Source organism: Ursus arctos, unplaced genomic scaffold (genome assembly GCF_023065955.2).
Source record: "Ursus arctos isolate Adak ecotype North America unplaced genomic scaffold, UrsArc2.0 scaffold_26, whole genome shotgun sequence".
Lineage (NCBI taxonomy): Eukaryota > Metazoa > Chordata > Mammalia > Carnivora > Ursidae > Ursus > Ursus arctos.
In genome coordinates this window covers 19,164,698-19,189,400 of record NW_026622941.1, presented here as the reverse complement: position 1 = coordinate 19,189,400, position 24,703 = coordinate 19,164,698, and the positions used below count along the sequence as shown (strand labels likewise).

Sequence of the window (24,703 nt, the reverse complement as noted above, 5' to 3'; positions counted from 1 at the left end):
TTACAACAAATTTGATGTAATATGCCTCAGGGCACAATCATGATTTAAAAAAAACGTACTGTGAACATTACAGTTAAATAAGAAATATTAAAAGCTTTCCTGCTGAGGTTGGGAGAAGATAATGCCTGTTATCATCATTTCTATTTAACATTATACCCAATGTCGAGGAAACAAGAGGGAAAAAAATAATCAAAATTTGTAAGGATAAGAAAAGGAAAAATAAAATCATTCGTGACAAGTTGTGTAAGCAGAAAATCCAAAAGTTCCTACAGATAAACTGTCCAAATTAATAAGTGATTTTAACAAATCTCTGGATTCACAAAATCAAGTGCAGCTTTTCATATATCAACTGCAGTTAGGAAATGATATTAGTAAAGCATACTATGCTGTAGAGTATCCAAAAAAACCCACATAGTGAAATCCTAGGAATAAGTCTCACAGCAAATATCCAAGACCTCTACCTTCAAAACTACAGAAGAGTATCCAGAGAAATTAAGACTTATATCATGCTTATTGGTTAAAAGCTTTAATATTGTAAAGATGTCAGTTCTTCTGAAATTTATCTACAGATTCAGCGAAATCTCAAAAAAAATCCCAGCACTCTTTGAAACGAGGACATTGTCAAGATTTTTTGACCTTTATGTGGAAATAGAAAGGGCCAATGCAATCTTGAAGAAGGAAGATGGAGAAGCCCACTACCAGATATTAAAATCTATAAAACTAAAGGAAGGCAATATGGCATTAGCCACAAATCTCCCATCCCAGATGCCACCCACTCTTCCTGGTGCCTCTCTCTCTCCCTTGCAGATGCTTTCTTCATTCAGAATCCAACACTAAGTACTGTATTGCTCTCCTACCTGGAAACCGTTCTGAAGTTCCAACACTTCACATCAGACCTCTGTCTTTCTTCCTCCCACAGAGATGTCTTCCTCTTCCTGTTCAGGGTCTGATGCCTATGCCAGAATGCCCCCATGTGTTATTGCCCTCTGTATCCCTGTGATGGTTAATGTTTTAGGTCAACTTGGCTAGGCCACATTAGCCACATATTTATTTGGCCAGACATTATTGTAGATGTTTCTGTGAAAGTATTTTTTAGATGAGATTAACATCTAAACCAGTAGACTTTGAGTAAAGTAGATTTTCTCCCATAGTGTTGGGTGAGCCTCAACCTACCAGCTGAAGGCTTTAATAGAAAAAGACTCACCTCTTTTAGTTTAGACTAAACTCTTAACCAGTTTTTAGAAGAGGAAATTCTGCCAGAAGACTGTCTCTGGACTCAAACTGTAGAATAAACTCTTTCCTGGGTTTCAAAATTGCTTGCCTAATGTCTATGTATATTCTATTGATTTTGTTCCTCTGGAGAACCCTGACCAATAATCCTTCCTTGGATTCTGGCACCCATGCTGATCTATTCCTCCTATGCACACTCTCCTAATACTGCTTCAACTCTTAGGCTTTCACATGCTACTCAGTTCCCTGTAGTTCCCCTCAATAGCTAAACTTTTCCCCCATCTACTTGAATATCTACTTGCTTGGCCCCATCTAATGGCTCAGGATTCAATTATTCGGTTAGAAAAAAAGACAAGACTAAGGGAAGAAAAGAAAAGAAAAGGGAAGGGAAAAGGGGGAAAACACAATTGAAAATTTGATAAATTTTGGAAAGTGAATAATATATTGGAATAACGTATATACATCTAGAGAGTAGATGCATATTGCCAATTATATTTTCACACTAAGTTTACATATGTCTAGGGTTAAATTAATAAATGCTATTACAGAACATTGTGGCCTTGAAACTTAAATTGATTTCATATTATCCCCTGCTCTAGATAGACACAAAGAGTTTATTTTATTAACTAAATATTTAAAATATTTTCCAGTTTGTTCAACCATATAGCAAATACAGGAAATCCTGGAAGTGATTTTAAAATTTATGATTTGTGTATCTAATTTTTAAATTTATTATTCAAGAGATTTGTGGCTCCAACAAACAACTGTCTGAGTAGATTGTTTTTATGTTTTTAAACAATGTGTTTACTTCTACTTTTTCTCAATGTTACAGCCTGGCTAATATATGTATATACACAACTCATATAAGACACAAATTATAGAAATGGCCCAAGTAGTGCCCAGAGCTCTGTTAGAAACAGTGCTATTGAAGTAAAGCCTGGTGGCTGATAAAAGCTAAGTATGAAATCTTTTTGCAATTGGCCCTAAGAAAAATTTAAACAAATGTTACTTCAAAACAAAATAAAAGAAAATCACAAGACTCTTTTAGCACTGAGATGTGTATAATTCCTGTTGAAATCAACTTCCAAATAAAATTATAATTTAATTGATCCCAATGACATGTCAAACTTGGTAAATTCAAAATTCTTTCACCAATATCATTTTTGATAAGTAAATGACAGTGACATAATTTACTTGACAAGTAGGAAAGGATGGCAGTGGGGTGGGGGAGAAGGAGAGAGAGAAAGAGATACATTCTTCCTATCAATAAAGATATACCTCATGTTCTAAATTCCTTAGAATAGGCTAATATGTGGGAAAGATACTTAGGTGGCTTTCACATGAATGGAAAAACCTCATTGTTTTCATAATTCTGTATGTTTAAGACATGGGGAAAAAATCACCTGCAAGCCTAGTGTAGTATACACCTAATAACTTCTAACAAGTTCACCACATTGGATATGTTTGTGTGGTCTTTCAAAATATCCGATGTATTTGCAAGATTATACCTTTTCTTACGCCTTCATCCTTAATAGCACTATTTGTTATTTTCTTTATCAATTATTTAGAGACCTCATATTCGTGGATAGATCATATTAAGAATATGGGAGATATTGCTAGGACAACATCACTAGAACTCTTTATGCATAGGTGCTAGGGATAAATATTTGAGTTAATAAAACCAGACCCTTTTTTTTTATTAAAAAATTCCAGTCTTTAAAAGAAAAAAAAATAACAGAAGAAAGAAGGAACTCAATAGAAACAAAATAAAAGCCTTGTTGCCTGATGACTTGGGCTGGAATGAGTTACTTTTAGAAAAGATGTATCTCAGAATGGTAGAAGTGCTGAGATTTGTTTACCAAATAGATAAGTTACTAGTTATTAGAGAATCTTTTGACTAGAATCACATGAGGAAAAGGAAGAGAAATAAGAGAAATATTCTCAAATAATCCAAAGTGGTCTTGAAAATTCATAGTTAATTGAAACACATTATCTTTTATATCAAAGGAATAAGAGTGAGACTTCCAGTTTCATTTCAGGCATGCACAGAGCAAGAAAGGTATTGTACCCACAACCTTACAATTAGAAAATGCAAATTATAACTTTTCTCAAAGCCATCAATGAATCAATATTATTGGGCAAGCAACTAACTGGAAACCTAGAGAAGTAGAGGCTCCTTCAGGGAGAAACAGAATTTGAATATTTACTCACTTGGGGCAGAAGCTACTCAATGCCATATAAGTTAGTAAAGCAATGCAGCTAGAAATGTTTAATGAGTAGCTAAAGATCAAGTGTGGGTTGGCATGCAAAGCCCCTGAAGGCGGCAGACAGAAGGGGCTTTATACCTCTTGCAGGAGCCCTACTAGGGAGTCTCAGGGAAGATTAGAGAGAATCTTGAAAAGGCACCGTTGGTGCTGGCTAGGGGAGAAAACAGCAGCCACTGCCCAAATTCTACTCAGACCATACCCCCTTTGTCCCCGAAGTAACAACAGCCTTTCTCTCCAGTGGGGAAGGGCAACAAAAACTGTAGCTTAGGGGTACTGGTGGAAACTCCTGCAGGTGGGAAGGGAAGCAAGAAAGAAAAGGTTCACTCCTGTGGGAGCAGCAGATCAGCCCCAAAGCCCAGGTTCACAGAACCTGCCTCAGTCTCTCTCCTCTACACCCTCCCCATGGTAACAAGCATCTGGTAAAAGTAAGAGTGGAATATTTTAGTTGGGAGAGTGGCAAGAGACTGATTGTTTCTGGGTAACAGGGCAAAAGGAAGAACCGAATCCATATGGGGAGTAGAACTCTAAACACAAGGTTTCCCTAGAGGAATTTGAAGCTCTTTGTACATTGAGGGTAACTATAGCAACAACAAACTTCAAGTCCATCTCTACTCTTTATACAAACCCCACACTACAGTCCTAGAGGAAGGAAAGATGCACTCATTTACAAGTGTAGAAAATATTTACCTCAGTATTGACTATCCTATATTACATTTATGGCCTTTGACAAAAAATTAGGAGACACAAAGAAAACAAACAAAACACAGTCTGAATAGACAAATCAATCTCAGAATCAAGCTCAGATATTAAACAAATTATTAGACAAATGATTAGACAGGATTATTAAACAAATGAAGACATCTTTGGGGGGGCACCTGGGTGGCTCAGCCAGTTAAGCATCCAACTCTTTATTTTGGCTCAGGTCATGATCTCAGGGTCATGAGATCAAGCCCCACTTCTGTCTCTGTACTCTGGGGAGTCTGCTTGGAATTCACTCTCCCTTTTCCCTCTGCTCGTCCCCCTGCTCTCTCTCTTTCTCTCTCTCTGTCTCTCTCTCAAAAAAAAGACATTTTTCAAATGAATGTGACTCAAAGGAAAATTTTTACATAAGGTTTAAATGTATAGAACCATTATTAATATCAATCCTTCACAGAGACTGAAGATATTTTCGTGGTTATAATCTTGCTTTTCTGTGATGTTTTCTCTTATTTTCTGAATATCCTCATGTTCTTCATTTCCACTATCAAAAAACTGCTTCTTAAAAAAGATTGGAATTTCACTCACACACATACTGATAATACATAATCTCTTCCAATTTGAAAGGAGACCAAGTCTTAATTCAAAAGAATAAACTTCTAATTACAGAACTTGAGGCAACCTCAAGTTTAACAATGAAGATCGGTTTAAAGTAAAAGATCTATTGGTTAGTGGTCAAGAATGCTCCACAGTGTTGCCAAAAGTACACTGCCTGCATAATAATCTTCAAATTGGATTTTTTATAATTAATTCTCAAAAATTTTGTTTCGGTAAAATCTCCAGAAATACAAATGTTGAGATTGAAACAAGGAGATGAGGATGGTCCCTGTGAATGAGAGACATGGACATTTTTATTCCACAATAGTATTTATTATAGCATATATGTTTAAATGTTTATTTTTCTAGCATTTTTGTGGGCTTCCAAAGGACAAAGACTGTTTTATAAATGCTTTTATTTCCTGTATTTAGCACATAGATGGCAGTCAAAAGACTTTTTAACATTTTAAAAGATATTTTTTTCATTTTAAAATACTAAGGAAAATCTTCAAAACATCTAAAGACCTCACTCCCTATCCAATTACCTTAATGCAGTCTTTAAAATTTTTGCATGCATCTTGTTTTCAGTTATTTATAACATTCATATTTTTATGACTGGAATTTTTGGAGTTCACTTCATTCATTCATTCATTCAAAAATAATTGATAAGGCATCTGCTCTGTGTCAGCCACCAAGCTGAATGCAGGGAATAAAATAGGTAAAATGTGTTCAATACCTACCTTCCTAGAACTTATAACTGGTGGTGGAGACTGATTGTTAATAAATAATCACAAATAAGTATAAAATTACTATTTTGCTAAGTGCTATGTTGCTACAAATATAATTGGAGGATTTTTAAGCAGTGAAGAAGTCAGAGACATTGAAGGAATGGTGATTGAACCTAGATCTGAATGCTGAGCAGTTTATTCAGTGGAAAAAGTAGCATTTCAGGAGGAAGAAACATCATAGTCAAAGGTCCTCTGCCTGATAATAGATGGGAACATGAAGACATGGTGCAAATAAGGAGTCTTCAGTCTGTATACACAAGTTTTTCTTTATAGCAGGAAGGCATTCAGCAACTAAATCTTTAATGCTTCTTTTCTAAATCTGATTTCCTCCTCAAAAAAATATCAGATTTCCTAGGTTGGTGCTTTAGTTTGTCCTCTAAATCATCTACCTTTTTTCATAATTTTCTTCTTTATGTTTTTCCTCCACATTTTTAGATTTTCAAATGTAACTTCATTATCATTGATTTGGATTTTTTGGCCATTGTCTTCTTTTAACCTTATTCAATGTGTGTTTTAATTACACTCTTGTATTATTTTGCATCCTTGCAAACTTTATCTTATTTATATATCTGTTGAATACCCACTCCCCTCTGCTTCCCCTAGGATTTGTATTCCTGTTTAATAGATGCCACTGAATTAAGGATTAATAGTTGTTCTGGATTCTTGGATTCTGAAGTAGATCAAATAATCTAAGGCATATGCTTTAGTGTTCTTTTCCTTCACTGTACATATCACATTTATAAATATAAATTTATTCTTTTAACTTATATTGTTTTATAACATTTAATAATTTAATGTTCTTTTCCTTTAAAGTGAAGGTCCTCTATTTTCTTTACTGTATTTCATTTTGCCTGAAATATATTTGATACTCAATAATTGTTGAATAAATATTCAAGATGTTGCCTTTTTTTGCAATGTTTTAAAAAACAGCTCCATAATTTTGTCTATTTTTTGAGATAAGATCCCATCAGACTTGTAACATAGTAACCTAGCATGTTGGTGGTTTTTCCAAATCTCTGCTTGTGGAAGTAACGAATCTTTCCTCAGAGCTACAGCTTGAGAATACTTTAATACATATAACATCTAGGCTAATTGTCAGATTCTAGCAAGCATTCATATTTGGGGACTTTGCTATACTCAGGAATATCTTCTCCTATCTTATGGCTTGCTTTTCTGTATCTCTCTATCAGGGGCTCTATACGGATTTTTTTTTTTTTTTTAAGGAGATGTCCAGGCTGCATGACAAATGTTTTGAATCAGGATCTCTGGGATGGTTGCATGATTGGCTTCTTTTAAAACAAAAAGTTTCACAAGTTATTCTAATGCCAGAAAGTGTCTTTTAGCCTACTGAGTATAGAAACTACAAGCTTTAGCATTCAGTATAAAGCTGTTGTCATCTAACAAATACAATATTCAAGTATTTGTTCTCATCCACTCTCCTCTTGTTCTATTTGTGGGGATGTGAAAGCTGTCTTTTGGTGCACCAAACACACACACACACACACACACACACACACACACACACACACACACACAAATATGCAATTGAGAAACAGCTGGTAAATTATCTGGTACAGACTCCATGTTTTCCAGGGAGCAGACAAATAGAATGAAGACACATCTTTTAAATGGGCTTTGCTTTCTCAAGTTAATGTCAGTTTTCTTAATCTACTTCCATGGTCCTGAAAGAAACTTAACACATTCCATAATATGTTGTTTGACAATCATAGCTTACAAATTCTGAATTATCTCTATTTCTTCAGCAGTATTTTAATGGAAGGTTGGAAGAAGATGCATCAAGAGCTCCTAGTTGAAGGCAATTTCAAATTATAAATTAATAAGGTCTGTGAAATACATGACTTAATACATGAATGACAGATGTCATGATAGTATAAAGGTTCTATCATACTAACTTCATGCTTGAGTAACATGGGGCAAATTGGCTTAAGAAAAGGTATTAGGCTTTTCTCCTTATTTAGTTTATTAATTTCTCTCCTCCTTTTCCCCCTCTATTTTCTAGTCACTGGTTTTATTGAATTATAATTACCTGAGCAAATTTTTTTTCTTTTAAGTGAGCATATATCTCACTTAAAATTTGTATGGATCATGTGTCCTAATCTTCACCTCAAATGCATAGCCATACCCTAAGCAAAGCATACTCTCATTCTTTTTCATTTATAATCTTTCATTATTATAAATTAACAGGTGATTCACTATACCATCATAAGGGTGGGAGAACTGTTAGTGACAGACCAAGAACTGCTCAAAATACCATCCTACTAAATTAATAAAAAGTTGGTTTGAAACACAACAACCTAATTTTTTTTTTCTCCCCTTACATATGTGTTTCATTATCTGCTCCGGCAGAAGGTACAAAATATCCGTCATTATTTAAGGATTCTAAGTTTGCTTCATTTATATCTTTTTTTCCATTTTCTGATGGCTTGTTATCTTTTCCTTGGTATATTTTCTTCATAGTGGCAATTAATACAACAAATAAAATAAGTGCTGAAAATCTTAAGCTCTCAATCAAGCCCAGGAAGGTATATCTGTGAAAAGAGAAAAAAGTCAATGTTCATGTTGAAGTATTTGGAACAATTTACAGTGTTGCTCTCCAGTATGCAGAAGACCTTAAAAGAAAAAAAAATGATGTTTGAAATTATACATAAAAATATTAAGGCAGCAATTCTAGTGATTTTTTTATTGACATAGAGGAAGATTTTAAATTATTTTAAGAGGAATATTAAGCCACAGAAACTAAGGGTGATTAATGATCTACCCAAATGTTTTCCATAAAAATAAGGTATATTTGGGCTGTTTAACTTTCTCAAAGGCAGATTAGTTCATGTGTAATGGAAACAGATTATAAAGGAAATGAATTGACTGTGAGGTCACCAAACTGAATCCATTTAGATAGGAGCCAAAGTTTAGTTTATAGGCTAAATACAGTCCACAACTGCTGTCATGTGGCCTACTGGAAGTTTTAATGAAACAATATTAAATTACCTAGCACACATGGTCAATTCTTGTGATTCTTAGCTTTGGTTGCACCTTAAAATCATCCCAGGAAATTTTAAAAATCCCATGCCCAGGCCACACAGCCCCTGAGCAATTAAATAAAAATTTCTGAAGGTGGGACACAGAAATCTGTATTTTTTAAAGCTCCTCAGGTGATTATAAGAAGTAAGAAAGATTGATAAACACTGACCCAGTAGCTTAGGAAGCATTCACTGGCCAATTGACATTGTTAACTAAATGTAGAAAAGCTTTATGCAAAAAAACCCTTGAACAATTATTAGGTTTAACTGAAGGTGAATGGAATTATATAATTTTGAGCTGTTTAGGTTTAAATTTATTAAAATTACAACATAATGTTGTACCATACCAAAAATAATGAAGGAAATATTTTAAAACATCAAATATATCCTTGGATTATGTCAAGTAGGTCTACCCCAATGTTAAACTTTTCAGAATTTCCATTGAAAATAGAAAAATTACTATGCACTTCTGGTTATGTGACTGTTGCTGAGAAAACATGAATAAACTGGGTTTAGATTTAGGATTGGTATCATAATGTAGATTTCCACTCCTGGAGTAGGAATTGATTATATTATTTGTCTTTGTTAGATAAATTAATAAGCAATTATCTGGTTATCACAAAATATTAAATCCAAAAAATTATAAGGTAACTATTTAACTTTTTGCTGTTTCTTCATTGGGGAACACATTGCTCTTTTTAAAAAATTCCACTTCAGACAATCTTTAGGCCATTACTTGCAAAGTATTTTAGGAAAGAACACAACTGACCAAAAAGAAAGTGATAGGGGCCATGAGTGAACTTCATAGTGTTAAGAATTCTAAGAGTGTTAGCTATTTGTAGCTGGTTGGAATGGTGCAAACTTTATGACAGATGTCATCTAGTTGGAATCATATAGTACATAGCTTTTTCAGACTGCCTTCTTTCACATAGCAATGGTCATTTGAGATTCTGCCTTTTCTGTAGTTCGATAGCTCATTTCTTTTTATTGCTGAAGAGTATCCTGTTGTGTGAATGTATCACAGTTTGTTTTTCCATTTACATGGAAGAACATCTTAGTTGCTTCATTTTTTTTTTTTTTACAATTAGGAATAAAGCTGCTGTAAACATTCATGTGCAGATTTTTGTGTGGGCATAAATTTTCAGCTTATTTGGGTAAACACCTAGGAACACAATTACTTGACTATATAGCAAGCTTATGTTTAGCTTTATAAGAAACTGTCAGACTCTTCCAAAGTGACTGAATCATTTTGCATTCCCACCAGCACTGAAAATGATTTCCTGTTTTTCCAGATCCTTGCCAGCATTGGTATTGTTTATTTTTTTTTAAGAGCTCTTTATATATTCCGGACATTTGCCTTGTGTCTGGTTATAAGTTACAAGTTCTTTTTCCAGTTTATCTTCTGTCTTTGAACTTTGCTTAAGCTTTATGACACTGAGTTTTAAAAATATTTAATCATTTTTTTCTACTGTGGTTTTAGGGGTTTGGGTCATAATGAGAAACACATTCCTACTTCCTAGGTAATTAAATGTATTTCTACCACAATTTTTTCTAATACTTGTTTCATGTTGTAATTTTGTGTGTTTGATTAATCTCCAATTAATTTTTTTAAGGTTAAGGTACTTTTACAACTATTTCTTTTCTAGATAACCATCCAGTTATTTCCCTATGAACAGAAAAATATAGAAACATTTTTTTCCTTTTTTCCCATTGACCTACAACCAGAGCCCCAGCATCATTTTGTGTCTTCTTAGAGAAACCAGAAGGTCATTGGATATAGTTTTTTTAGTATTAGGAGAGATTTTAGAAACAACAGAACAAATTTTAGTACAAATCCCAGATCTTTTTATTAGCTGTACGATTTTGAATAAGTCACTCTCTTTGAGTCTTTATTTCTTCATATTTAAGGAAAAAGGAGAAAAATATCCATGTCTTGCAGTTTCTATGAGTATTAAAATGAGATACGATGTTGCCTGATACAATACTGAGTGCAAAATTCATTAAAGGGTGGCTATAATTATTATTATAATACTGAAAATGGCATTTTATCTTTTAGAAATTAATATAGCCAAAGGAAAAATCAATTAATAAAATATATTTATGACAACTTACCCATATAATATGGAGTCATATATCCTGCAAGACCCTCGCTTCCCACAGCTGCTGGTTGACCACTTCAAACATGCTCTATCAATCAGAGCCCCAAAATATACAGGAGCTGGAATTCCTCCTGCAACATGAGATGAGAAAAGGTCAATCCAAGGAATAGGTTTCAAACATTACTGGGTGATATTCCACATTGATACATTATAGATTAAGTAAAAGTTGAAAATTTTGGAGCATGCTTCCATTGTTTTGACCTAAATTTACTCAAGAACTGAGACTGTTAGGAATCTCAAAGGCTCAAATCACATATAATAGCATAGATATCTGCTATCTACCTCACCCCACCAACACACACAGGGAAGAGAAGAAGGAACATTAAATGCCCGTATGCTCTGTTTTTATAATTACCAATTAACTTAAGCCTAACTGGAGAAAAGAAGAACATTGTCAATAAAACATTGAAGTTATATTGGTTCATATAGAATTTTCCTAGGCAAGGAGAGCTAAAAGTGTGGCGGTAGGATTATAACTTCACAGAGAAAGGAAAAACCTCTCAGCTCAACTACTTCAAAGTCAGAGAGTTTTCAACCCCATTTTTAAGAAACCTAGCACTTCCTCCCCGGAGAAGTACAGGCCCAGCTTCACAGAATACTAGGCTCTGGGCAGGTTGTCCTTCTTTCTTGGCTCAGAGCTCCAATTCCACTTTCTTGATGTCATGGGAGCCCACAGTCTTGCATTTTCTCTCCATTGATTATGTGTATTTTTAATACTTCCCCAAAGCAACATGGACTGTCCAAGTTAGGGCCTGTGGCTGAATTTTGTTTCTGTTAATTTTCTGATCACAATGATGCCTGGGCATCTAGTGGTCTGTGCCTAACCCATTTTTTTTACCTGTAGTGTATGATTTTTCAGAATGCAAACCTTTTTAGAAACACATATGTTGCCTTACAGTGGAAGTACCCATCTGCTTACTGTTATTTTAATAAACTCTGAGATACACTCCTAGTTCTAAGTGTTGGTAATTTGACCAAAATTTTAGAGACAAGCTGTAGAGATCTATATTCCATATGGTAGATCTGAAGTGGTCTACCTTGTTCTTTTTGTATTTTGATGAATGACTTTCAGTTTTTATTTTGTTACATAAAAAATGGTAGTAATTCATATTTCAAAATTGTATTGGTTCCATTTATTTCTAAGCCTCATTTTTCTGAGAGTGAGAACTCTGAGATGACAAAAGACTGGTGTCTGGGGCCAAACATATCTGAGAAAAACTGGTACTAAGAAAATGGTGAGAAATTTACAGCTTTCCACAAATCACATCCACCCTTTGAAAAATGAAAAATACATGCCAATAATTTATTTTCCCCATACAATACCACTGGTTTGACCAAAGTTAATTCATTAAATATTTTAGGAAGCCAACTTGGTCTTAAGTCATTACTAGAATTTTAAAACTTCAAATGATCTATTTTCCAAATATCCTTTTCAGTTTAATATGCTCTATAGACCTCCCACAACTTATGCATGTGTTGTATTCAAGACAACTTTTTGTGAATTGAAAGTCTGCTATTCAGTATGTATTTCTTCCAAAAAAGTAGTTAGGTTCTACTCTTCCATATATTGGATATATCAAAATAGTAAGCTCACCTTTAGGATGGCAAAATTCCTTTCTTTCTCTTTTATGTCACTAGAAGAATTTCTTCTAGTCTCAGTCTTATTTCAACATCTAAGGGGGAGCCCTAGATCCCACATTCTATTTTCATCTGCTAGCTTCTATGGCCTAGCTTCTAGGAGAGAGCCATCTCCATTGTATCTGGAGACAGGGAACTGCCAGGACAGACAGAGTTTCAAGATTAGAGAAGGACAGAAGAGAAGGCTGGGATGAGAACTAGAGTGGAATCCAGCAGCATCTTCATCTTCTTCTCTCCAAGTCCTTTATATTTCCTCTTTTTACCTTTGAGGATCTGTGGCCTTCTCCCCAAATATACTTCTTGGACAACTTCTCCATTGCACATAGCCAAAGAGTTATGCTTCTTTCTTTTGCTTGTAAGGATCCCAGGGATTGACCCCTCCCACTTCCTTTTCCATCAGTGGTTGCCTCCAGGCCATGGTCAGTCTTCTACCCCAATCCCTAGATGATGCTCTTTTCCTACTTCCCAGGAATAAGCATATTATTGTTAATACGTCTTACAAAGGGGGATGCATAGGAGTTAGGTTAGAAGTTTGAGCTAACAACAGAAATCTCTGTGGTATGAATGGCAAATGACAAGGGAAAAAGGATGGTTTCCTAAATCTTCTACTAATCACTTCATGTGAATATTTAGAAATAGAACTCTTACTTCTGGAGTGTACAGCCCTACTCTTTGACAACAAAAAGCACAGTTTCCTGAGCTTTCCTTCATTCAGAACACTCCCTTAGCCCAAGATGCTGAGTCCTACAGTTTAGTTCCCATTTCCTCTTGCATTTTTAACTTCTGATAAAGGTTAACTTCCCCAGCCTTGGAGAAGTGGGTAGTGGGAAGTGGGGCAGCAAAATGTTTGCTTGTTTCATACAATTTCAGCCTGACCAGATTTCCCAGGTCTTCCAAGCTGTTTTGGGCATTACCCTCTTTATGCAGAAGGCCTTCCATTCTGCCTTTAGGAAGTAATATTCCTAAGTGTGAAAGTAGGAAAACTTTGGATATCACCTATCTTTGTGTTAGAAAGAGTGTAGAACAAATATGACGATTTCTTGTTCTAGTTAAAGATTGACTGGAATTAATGATCGAAGTTTCTTTTAAGTTATTTAGTTTTCCTCTGTCTCATTATTTTTTATTTACCACAAAAATAGCAATTATTTTAAATTATACCTTTTAAAAAATTTCTTATGATTGGAAATTACGTTCAGTCTGTGAGCTTTGATATAAAAATTTATATCTTAAAATTTTAATCTGTATATTTAGCATACCTAATGCTCGTATAGTTAGTGAATGGAAACCCACTGCAAGGGATTTCAGTTCAGGTTGAACAGTTCTGAAATAAGATAAAGGTAAAGACACATTAAACATCTCCAAAATACCAAACCAAGTTCAATATCAAAACATTTCTCAGTGGCACTGTTCATGATCAGACAAAAACCCTCAAGTGAATGGCTGACATTATTTCAAGTTTTATTTTCAGTTGTTTTAAAAGGCAAACAGCGGAGTGATAATAATTATTATTCTCTTATTTATTCAATATGTTGAGATTTCAAGATGGTTTAACATTTTCTCATTTGATCCTTTGAAATCCTATGAGTGTGTGGTCGGAACAGACTTTATTATGCCTACGAAGAAACAGATCTCATGTGACCCATTCAGTTGACACAGGCCATATGCTACAGCAGATACATTTATTGAGGTCTTTGTGAGAACTCTTTTACCATCTTATTTCTGCCATTGCTACTAACAACAAAGTTCACTAATATGATTCATGAACTATGTAATATAACTAGGAGGGTCAAAAAAATACTTATATTCTAGTGTCTAGTATATTTAAATGTCATTTTATTTTATTTTTTTAAAGATTTTATTTATTTATTCGACACAGATAGAGGCAGCCAGCGAGAGAGGGAACACAAGCAGGGGGAGTGGGAGAGGAAGAAGCAGGCTCATAGTGGAAGAGCCTGATGTGGGGCTCGATCTCATAACGCTGGGATCACGCCCTGAGCCAAAGGCAGATGCTTAACCACTGTGCCACCCAGGCGCCCCTAAATGTCATTTTAAAGGAGCAAGCACATTTGTATCCTCTCCTAGAAATTAACTCACTCTTGCATTTAGAAATTTGTTTCCATAATTCCATTTTTCTGTGTTTAATAAGATGATGACACTGCCATGTCATTCTGTGATATCCCTGTGATAGCCTAATACATATCACGTGAAACAAATTATCCAGCAGCAGTGGCAAGATGGGGAGGAGGGGACTGAGGCTCAAAAGCCTGTTTTTTTGGAAGTATTTGATTAAGTGATACAAAGGTGGTTGTTGTTCTTTCTTGAGCTGTTTGGATGACCGTATTTGTTCATAGAAATAGACTGAGTCATTCAACAAACATTTGCTAAGTGGCCCCTAGGATATTCTTGCTAGTTCTTCTTGAACAAAGAGGTAAATGGTGTTTCATATTGACTGAGTGACTTAGAGAAGTCATATAACCTCTCTTAGCACTGGTTTTCATATTCTGGCATCCCTGGGCTCTCACCCCCACATGGTTTAGATCATTCTTTAATCACACCCTGTCTCCTGCTCCTTTTATATCACTTAAACTCTTCCATTGTGTCCCTTGTTACCAGCAAAATCCTTAGATCTTATGTTCTTAGGAACCCTTTCACTTTCTTATTCTAACAAAGCCTGGCTGCCCCTGATGGTTCTCTTGCCATGCAACTCTTTCAAGTAAGGGCTGTTTTTCTCCCACAGCCTGCAGTCTTACTGGGCGTTGGTGTAGATGTCCTTCTTGCTCTTTTTTTCTTAAACACCTTTTTAAAAACCCCTCTGAGGAGGAGGACTCTAGTGTCTCCTCTGAAAGACTTCTAACTCCCTTCAAGTGGTGTGCCATCCTCATATACCATTCCCTAACCTCCTGGCTGTAGTATCTATAGATACTGTACCCGCAGATACTAGTATCTTGATCAGTGCCCTCATCATTCCTTGGAGATTTTAGTACTAGGCTCTCTGCCATTTTTTTCCAAAATTGTATCTGCCACTTTTCCTAGTTATTATAATAATCTATGTAGACCATCCTCCAATGTTCCGGGCTCCAGGTTTCTTGACCTCTTCACTCCTTGGTCTTACCTCACCTATCCCATGGTCATGCTAATCAGTACACACTTCCCTAATTCTCAGTTTTGAGCACTCCCTCATCAGAAGCACCTCTCAACTTTTAAATTCACTCTCTCAAGCAAACCAACTCCAACAAGCCTCAGCCCCACAGGGCTCTTAAGGCCCTTGACACCCCGCACTTTGTCCCAGGTCATCTCCATTTTCATGTCCTCACTTTTCTCACCATGCTCTCTCATAATCATTCCTTTCATATACCCTGGACTTTTCTGTCTTTCCCATTCTTTACTGTCCCAGGCAAGAAAAATGCTTTCATCCAACCCCTGCCTTTTCTACACCTATACCTAAAGAACTGCTGGCTGGAGGATATCATTCAAATATTCTGACTAAGCTCATTTTAAGTACAAACCTTCAGGGCCTCCAGTACAATCCTACTGTATTTTACTAGTCTATTTCCCCTGTTTATTCTCCCAGCCTTTAAGATTACTAGTTCCCATTTCCTGATCTCATCTGAAACCTCTTCTTTTTTCCTCCTCCCTCTTAGCAGATTACCTTGCTTTTTATCTAACAGAAAAAGTAGAATCAATCAGAACAGAATTTCAATACCCTCACATGACTAAAGCTACATGTGAATCATTTAAATTCTGCGTGCTTGTTCATATCCCTTTCAGTCTTTCCTACACTATCAATTTCCTTCACCCCTACTGGGTAATTCTCATCGGCACACAAGCAGGCTATAATATCTAGTATAAACAGAAATCTTGAGGCCACACCCCTGCTAAATTACTATACCTTTTCTCTGCTTCTTTTTATAACATTAGTAATATAAAGAATTTTTCCTACTGGATATCTGCACTTCCCCTTCTTGGATTTTCTCTCAGTCCTTTGCAAAGTAGCCTTCCTTTCCCCCCATCTTCATGCATTATTTTTGTTAAGGTTAGCAGTAACTAGCACATAATGAAATCCTGTGATTACTTCCTAACCTTTAACTTACATGACCCACCCTCTTGGTTTTTCCCCACTTCATGGGACCTCCTTCTCAGTTTTCGTCAATGGATTCTCCTCCTCTTCTTGGCTTCTGGAGTTGTAGTACCTGGATCTTGGTTCTAGAATCTTTTTTCTACCTGTACTCAGTCCTTAGAAGATCTCAAAAGTGCCATGGATTTAAACAACATCTGTATGTTGCTGATTCCAAAATTTATATCTCCAGCTCCAATATTTCTCCAATAGGCATCTCAGATTTACGGGGATAGAACAAAATCTTGCTTCTCCACTTTCTCCAAACTACCATTCCCTAGTCTTCACTAGTTTGTTCAACAGTACTACCATCTTCTCAAGGCTAGAACCTTGGGATCATCCTTAAATTTTCTTTCTTACATGCCACATTAGATCCATCAGCAAATTCTATTGACTTTGCCTTAAAAACAGAAGACTGAGACTCGCATCACTTTCTATTTCTTTTACTATCACCATCTTCAATCAAAATCCCATCCTGTGAAGAACTATAGCCTTCTGTTCTCCCTGTTTCCATTCTTACACCCCAAAAACTTGTTCTCCACTCAAAAGTCAGAGTGATCTTCTAAATGGATAAGTTAGTTGTATAATTCTAATGCTCAAATGTCTCTGCTGACTTCTCAATACAATTAGAATAAACTCCAAAGTTGTCACTGTGCCCCACAGAGTGTGTATTTTCTGGACCATGCTCTTCACTTGTCCCCATATCAGCATAGCTGGCACGCTCATTTTTTTTTTCAGCTCTCTTATCAAATGACTTCCAGTGCACAATATCTGAATTAGTACCATTTACTTGCCCCCCCATTCTTAAGCTAACTTATTTTTCTTCCTAATGTTTTACAATTCTATTTTACACATTTACTTGCTTATTTTTTTATTGTTTCTTCTCTTATACCCATCCTGTCCACCATCCCTCACCGCCATTGGAAGCTAATGAAAGCAGGGCCTTTATCACTTTGTTCACAGTTCTGTCCTTAGCACCTATAATTGTGCCTGACACACAAAATGAATAGATTGAATGAGTGAATATCATCACTCCTGCTTAGTCTAGTTTTAATAACAGCCTTATGATGTAAGCATTGGAAAATCATTAATAGACTGACGTTTATATTTTTATTCTACAGTCTGTTTCACGAAAGTGTTCTTTCAATAAAATCAAAGGCTGGTGAGAGATCAGTAAATGTTTTTGACAAATGGTAATGTTTACCTCAACCACTTAATGAGGTAAAATATAAATTACATTAATGATGAAACCCTCTTTCACCCTGCAAAAGATTTTAGATTAAAAAATTAAAGACTTACTGAGATAAAGCTAATATAGATTTTTGAGAGAGGATTTTTCTGATAGATAATGAAGCTGTAATTTGGCAATTATGGAAGGCTTCTTTTTGAGTAGACAACATTTCATATTAAGGTAGAGATATAGCTGTAGAATAAATTAGTAAAAATAATTTAACAAGATTTTGGGTCAGAGTAGAATTAAACAACTGTAGACACAGTTTACTCATGTATACTGATTTTAACAAAGCTTAAACCATTTGTTTTCTTTCCCTTCCATATCATGCTGTTGGCTGACAGTGAACTTGTGGTCAACTACCTATGCCTTAAAAATATAATTTAGATGTTAACCTAGGCCACCGTATTTACACATGTATATCTTTAAGACCTGCATGCAGGTTTTTATATGTTTTCGGTTTTAGGTAACTGAATAATTAACTTCACCAACAGGGCTTGTGTTATTTGCTCCCTTCCTAAATCTCCAATGTTATGTCATAGCCCTCTCACTCAGTATGTTCCAACCAGCCAGCTTCTTTTCACTTCTCAAACACTCCAGCTCTCCCTGGCCTTGAGGCATCATCACCTAGACCCCTTTTCTGTACAGTTCTTCATTTTGTTAATGTCAACTTATTCTCTAGATGTTTAGATTAAATGTTGATTTTTTTGAGAAGTCTCTGAGGCTTCTTCCTCACAGCTCCTCACCTCAATCATAAATTAGGTTTTCCTCTTTATTCTCTTTGATATCATTCTTTTTCCTTACTAGCACTAATGACAATTTGTAATTATGTGTTTATTTTAAGCCTATTTTTCTTACATCTGTCTTTCCTGTCATACTCTGAACTGTTTGAGAACAGGTACTTTATCTGTTTTATTCACCATGGAATATCCTTCAAGTATGGTCTAAGTATTTGTCTAATGAGTGAAGAAAGGGATGAATTCTGCTCATTTATTTTTTCTTATCTATGAGGGTATTTGAGAGACCAGGTCAAAAGCTATTTTGAGGTATATTAAAAATTTTAGAATATTATAGACTGGTTATATTATACAGTCTGGTTCCCAAATGTTTTCTTTCAATGAAATCAATAGTTGATTCACTCTGACAGGCCAATCCTGGTATAAGGCATCTCAAAATTAGAATTTCTTATAGAATCACAACAGAGATTTTTTTTCTCACAATTGAAGCAATTGTCAATCAGTCTATGTCATAAAATTCTTAGTAAGAGGAGAAAGTATGAAATCTTTTTATCATTAATTATGACATTGTGATATCACAATAAACCTAAGTAAATGCATTCTTAGAAAATTAAAATGTAACAAAATACAAATTTGTGTTCCAAATATATTATGAAAAATATGTACATTATTAGGTGTGTTTAGAGTCTAATATACATAAAAATGCTTTTTAAAAAGTCATACTTACTTAAAAATCAGCATGATAGTTGGGGTGCTTCCCAATGAAGAGAAAAAATAATTCAAGACTTGCACCAGTGTATAAATATAAAATTTTTTTGTACATTGACTATCTCTTGGGCATTCACCCAAAGTCACCGAATTATTTTTGTTCTGGATACTAGTTACTTCCACACAACTACAGTTATGAAACACCTAAAAAACAGTTTTTGAAATATTGCAGAATATATTTAGAAGGTATGACTGGGCTATAAATACATTTCATTATATTTAAAGAAGTCTCACCCATTTGAGCTAAAATATTTACAGTGTTTAAAGAAAGCATTCTGAAAATACAGTTATTTAATAGTTGGAAGGCAAATAGTTTCCTGGATTCCTCTCTAGACAAAAAAAAAAATGCCATTCCCTATTAACATTTAATTTATTCTTAATTTAAAAATTAGGAAAGGATAAAAAAAATCAATGTTTGAAACTGTATATAATCTCTCATTAATATAAATACTTTTTAATATTTTCTTCCCACTCATTTTTACTTTCTATAAAATGCCTAGTTACTCTCTTTAACAATCCTACTAAGTGTCAGGGACAGGAAGGGAAGGGTTACTCAGAGAATCCAGAAAATATAGTTTTGGTCGGGGCAAAACCTGGCACTAGAATTATCCATTAGAATGGGGCAGAGTCTAGGGGAATAGGAGCTAGGCGGGGGTACTAGAATTCTACTTTGGCCCACAAACACAACATTCAAGAGCATAATGACAGATTATAGGATAGATGATGTTATTACCAGAGTGTTGAACCTCTGGGTAGACCACAGAAGGGGAAAATTTGGCAAGCAGTTTATTTAGATAGGTGGTTTTAATAAATTCTGTTTTGAGTCTAGGCTAAACTAAGGTTTAAGGGAAGCTTAAACCTATTAGTACTTTATTTACTGAAAGAAGAAGTGGAGAAGAATTTGAATCCATACGTATCTGATAATCAAGCTTTACTTTTTCACTAGGAATAATATGGATGAATCCCTTATGTATCAAGCCTACTGATCAATAAAACCAAGGACATTATTTTGAGTAATTAAGAAGGGATGATTTATTACTAAGGATTTGGTAAACAAACTCTGCAGTAGTCCTCAAATGGTATAGTCATTGTCAGTATTAAGAAAAATGTCTCCATAATACACAGAGCTTTCTTTAGGATTATAATACCATGTCTTCTCCAGGCTTTCACTAATGGACCAAGTGGGACCATGGATTAAATGGGGCACTATCAGTGAAAGGCACTAGACCCATTAATAAGAAATATGGGGTTTTAAGTATGGTCCTTGGGTCACATTTTTGCAAATTTATGGCCTGGCTTCAAAGAATCCAGGTGCTTTATTCTTCAAAGTTCTCAGGGCCCTTCAACAATACAATTAGTAGGATTATGGACAAGAAAAAGATGAAAAAAGTTTGAAAATCAAAGACAGAACTGTGTGGTAGAGAGCAATGATCATAGCTGATTATACTGCTGATGTTGGTGATAGATAAATGGCCCAGGAAATGGCTCCCCAACTTTGTGAGATATTCAATAGATTGGAAGTGGAATAGAGAACATGATACCTGATCCCCAATTACTGAAAATCAACTCAAGGAATTAAGAAGAACCCATAGTTTGCATGGAAGGGAATATTTTGAGTGAAGAAGGAAATGGCATTTCTATGGAAAATGTTAGGAATATGTAGTCAAAAGATTAAGTTATCCTGGATAGAAGTGCCACCTTTGGGGAAATCAAAATTGGAAGCTAAGAATTGGACAGTCAAGTGAGCATGAAGCCTTGATTAATTTTTTGGAAAGTTAAAAGGGTAGTGAGCCTAAAGATAAACTTGTCAGAATCGATATGCAAAATTGCATATAGATTATTGTCCTGGAAAGGAAGAGGGTGCTGACAAGTGGTCAGATCAGGACTTTCCCCTAATTTCTGAAGGGTAAAATACCTTTAATTTAATCTAATTAGTAAAATGAGGTGCTTCCTAGGGATCCTAAATGCATTTAAATTCCAGAAGGTCGTGTTCTCATAAACTCAAGGAGGAAAAGTGGGAATAATCTCAAATGATATTTAAGCAACAGAAAAAACTATCTGAGTTTCAAGGATTTTATGTGAGGCTTTCATTTACACAACCTCATAGCCATCACAATGACAGATAGGATTAGGAATCTTTTTCTATTCTCTTTTTACTAGAGACTTTACTTCTAGAAAGATTTGATAAGTTATTGCTAAATCAAATCTGCAATGTTGGTCAAGAAGAGAAGACAAAGTAAAAACGAATACTCACCATAGAATTTTTACTGCCATTTGAAAATTTGCATCCTGCTAGACAAGGTGATATGTAAGTTATTCCATTGTCTCCACAGACTGGTTCCCAGTGACTTTGATCACAATTGCAGTCTGAGTTGCAATAAGAAAGTGGTACATTTATGTGAGATGCCACTGGGTTATTTCTGGAAATATAAGGTAGACATATATCAAAAAGAGAGAGAGAAAAAGAAGGAGGGAAGAGAGGAGTAAAGAGAAAGAAAGGGGAGGACAGGAAAGGGAAGCCAAGAGGAGGGAGGAAAAGGTGGAGGGCATTAGGAAAGGGGGGGAGAAGAAGTGGGAGGGAGAAGTGGAGGAGAGAAATAAGGAAAACAGTTAGGCTTTAATAAGACAGCGAAATTTGATGAGTGATGATGCCAAAATGGCATGTTTATATAGTGTTTATTAACTTAACACCTCCCATCTTTACCCAGACATAAAGAGGATCCGTAAGACTTATATAAGAGGTCTTTGTGATTCTACCAAGAAATTACTCGTTATACAAGTCACTTCATTTTTTTGAGACTCAGTTTTCTCTTCAATAAGGTGGTAGACTAAACTTCCCAGCTTACTGTAAAGTTCCATGAATCTGTTATTTACTTTGAATTTTTAAATCTATGTTTCGACTACATAAGAAAAGAATTTCAGAACCCCTAAGCATCAATTTTTTAAAATCAAGAATAATAAAATCAGTTGAGAAAGACTAGAAAACCTCCATACACTTTTTAAATGAAATGAAAACATACTTTATAATGATTGACTGTAAAACATGGCTATATTTGTAAAATATAATCTTAAAATTTGGCTAAAATTAAAAAATGGATTATTTGAATATTTAACTTTATGCTTATAGATTATTAAAATTATTCTTTTGTTTTTGGTAAAATCTTGATAATAATTGAGAATTGATATATTATCTTTGAATAAGGAAGTAATTTACATGAAGAAGTAGACTCAGAAATTCTGAAATTCTATTATCAATAATTTTACTAAAATGCATCTAATACCTAATTCTTCTTGGGAACATACAACCGAGAGAGGTTAAACATAATGATTAATGACCAAGTCCAGACATTGCCATCAGATACTCCAGTGCTCACATTAGTTCTGACCCTTTGGAGTGTTGTGACTATTCCTAAAATCAGCTTTGCCACTTGTAAGTCATAGGTAATAACATCAACTGCATATGGATATTGGGGGAAAAATTCATATGGCAGTTCTCAAATTTTTGTTCTCAGTAGCTCTTCATACTCTTAAAAGAATTGGGGACCTCAAAGGTTTTTTGTCCAAGTGAGTTATATATATTGACATTGATAGGTATATAATCAGAAATTAATACTAAAAAATTTTAATACATGGGGCACCTGGGTGGTGCAGTCATTTAAACGTCCAACTCTTGATTTCAGCTCAGGTCATGATCTCAGGGTCCTGAGATTGAGCGCCAAGTCGGGCTACAAGCTCAGTGGAAGTCTGCTTAAGATTCTCCTCTCCCTCGGGCCCCTCCCACCCCAATCATGCTCTCTCTCTCACAAAAAGAAAAAAAAATTTTTTAATACATAAGAACACACAAGCACACATCAATAGCTACCAGACTGATGCTATCATCACATTATTGTAGCCTTAGAAAATAGCACTATACACTCACGAGAAAATAAGACTAAAAACAAATACCATCCTGGTATTATTCTAAAAATAGCTTAGAATATGCCGAGCCTTCAAAAAGGTCTCAGGGACCCCTACAGGCCCTGAGATCACATTCTGAGAAACTCTGCATTAATTCATACTTTAAAAACTCCTGTTACTAGCACTTCACAAATGCTAAATACATTGATTCTGTTATTTGCTATCATTAAACTATGAGTTTCACGAAGGCAGTGATCTATCCTATAAATCATTTTGACCTTTAAGGAGGCACTCAGGAAAATTTTACTAAATGGAGAGAATCCCATATAACTCTAGGCGCTTTCTTTTGAAAGATGGCACAGTTAACATACTTGTTTTTAGGGAACTGGCTTTAAAGCTCCTCTAAACCATGTTTGACAAGTTGGGAACCCTTGAAACTACTGATGTGATACAGCGTCAGTTTGGAGTAATTTTGTGACTTCAAATAAGTCACAGTTTCTCTGCTTCTCAACTAATAAATGAAGAGGATATAAAAGGTTTGGGCTTCATGATCTTTAAGTTTCTTTTACCTCAAAAGTTCAATGTTCTAAGTACTCTGTATTTACTGGAGTGGTTAATGGTGGATAGGAGTAATTACCAACAGTCAGGGTTAGGAAAGAGCTGAGAGATAATTCAAGACTAGTTTGACAGGTCTCCAAGAATAGGATGGTATGTAGGTAAAGAAATGTGGGGAAAATTGACAAGGTCAAACTGACATCTTGGATCCAGAGTGTAAATGCTCAGAGCCAACAATAAGCAGCACTAGGTATCATAGTTACTCAACTGTAATCCAAGGAGCCTTCCTTGTCTGAATGTGAACCTTTCTAAGCTTAAATTCTTGGCTATATTTAAGAGATGATAAGAAATCTGTACCAGAATCCTGCCCCTAATTTGGGATAGAACTATAGTACTAGGCATACTTCACAATACTTGTTAACAATACAAAGTAACGGTTTTCTATGGTCTAACATACAATTATACATAAGATATTTATTAATTCTACTGCTAATACCAGAATAAATAGTATTAGCTTGCAGAAAAGGAAAATTCAGTACAATATAAAGAAGTGTTTTCTTATAAAGGTAGTTGTTAACCATTAAAATTAACGGTAGATAAAAATGGTTCAGTCACTTTTGGGAAATGTTATTTATATTCCTCTTATAATACATCTAAAATTGTAGCAGTTAAGACTAAAAGTTTTGGAGTCTAAATCCCCCAATTTAAGTCAGAATCTTAACATTGCTAGTCAGGTAATCTGTGTATCTCTCTAAGCCCTGCTTTCCCTATCTATAAAATGTGGGTAAAAATACCTGTCTGTCATTGTAGGAATCTCATAAAGGATAACTATTATTATTACAACTTATGTAGGTTTTCTTTTAGGACTACAAGGAGAATTTTTTGAGATCTTAGGAAGTGGGTGTTTTAAGATTTTGTAAATTGAAATTTCTCTCAAAACAAAATTTAGCTAAGATTGCTATCTGTCCTGTTTTCCTTATAGTCTTTT

At 35.0% G+C, this 24,703-nt stretch overlaps 1 protein-coding gene across 3 annotated transcripts in view; it reads right to left on the bottom strand.

Moving 5' to 3' along the window:
* Positions 1–5,101: 5,101 nt before the first annotated feature.
* The window catches only part of SLCO1B3 (solute carrier organic anion transporter family member 1B3), a 52,725-nt gene continuing 33,123 nt past the window's right edge, over positions 5,102–24,703 (bottom strand). For all 3 annotated transcript variants that reach the window (XM_026502306.4, XM_026502307.4, XM_044385201.3), the window contains 5 exons: positions 21,518–21,683; positions 19,223–19,407; positions 13,670–13,734; positions 10,729–10,846; positions 5,102–8,127 (listed from right to left, as the gene is read on the bottom strand). In XM_026502306.4, coding sequence (XP_026358091.1) covers positions 7,914–8,127; positions 10,729–10,846; positions 13,670–13,734; positions 19,223–19,407; positions 21,518–21,683 — 748 coding nt within the window. In that variant the 3' untranslated portion in view covers positions 5,102–7,913. The remainder of the gene's footprint in view (positions 8,128–10,728; positions 10,847–13,669; positions 13,735–19,222; positions 19,408–21,517; positions 21,684–24,703) is intronic.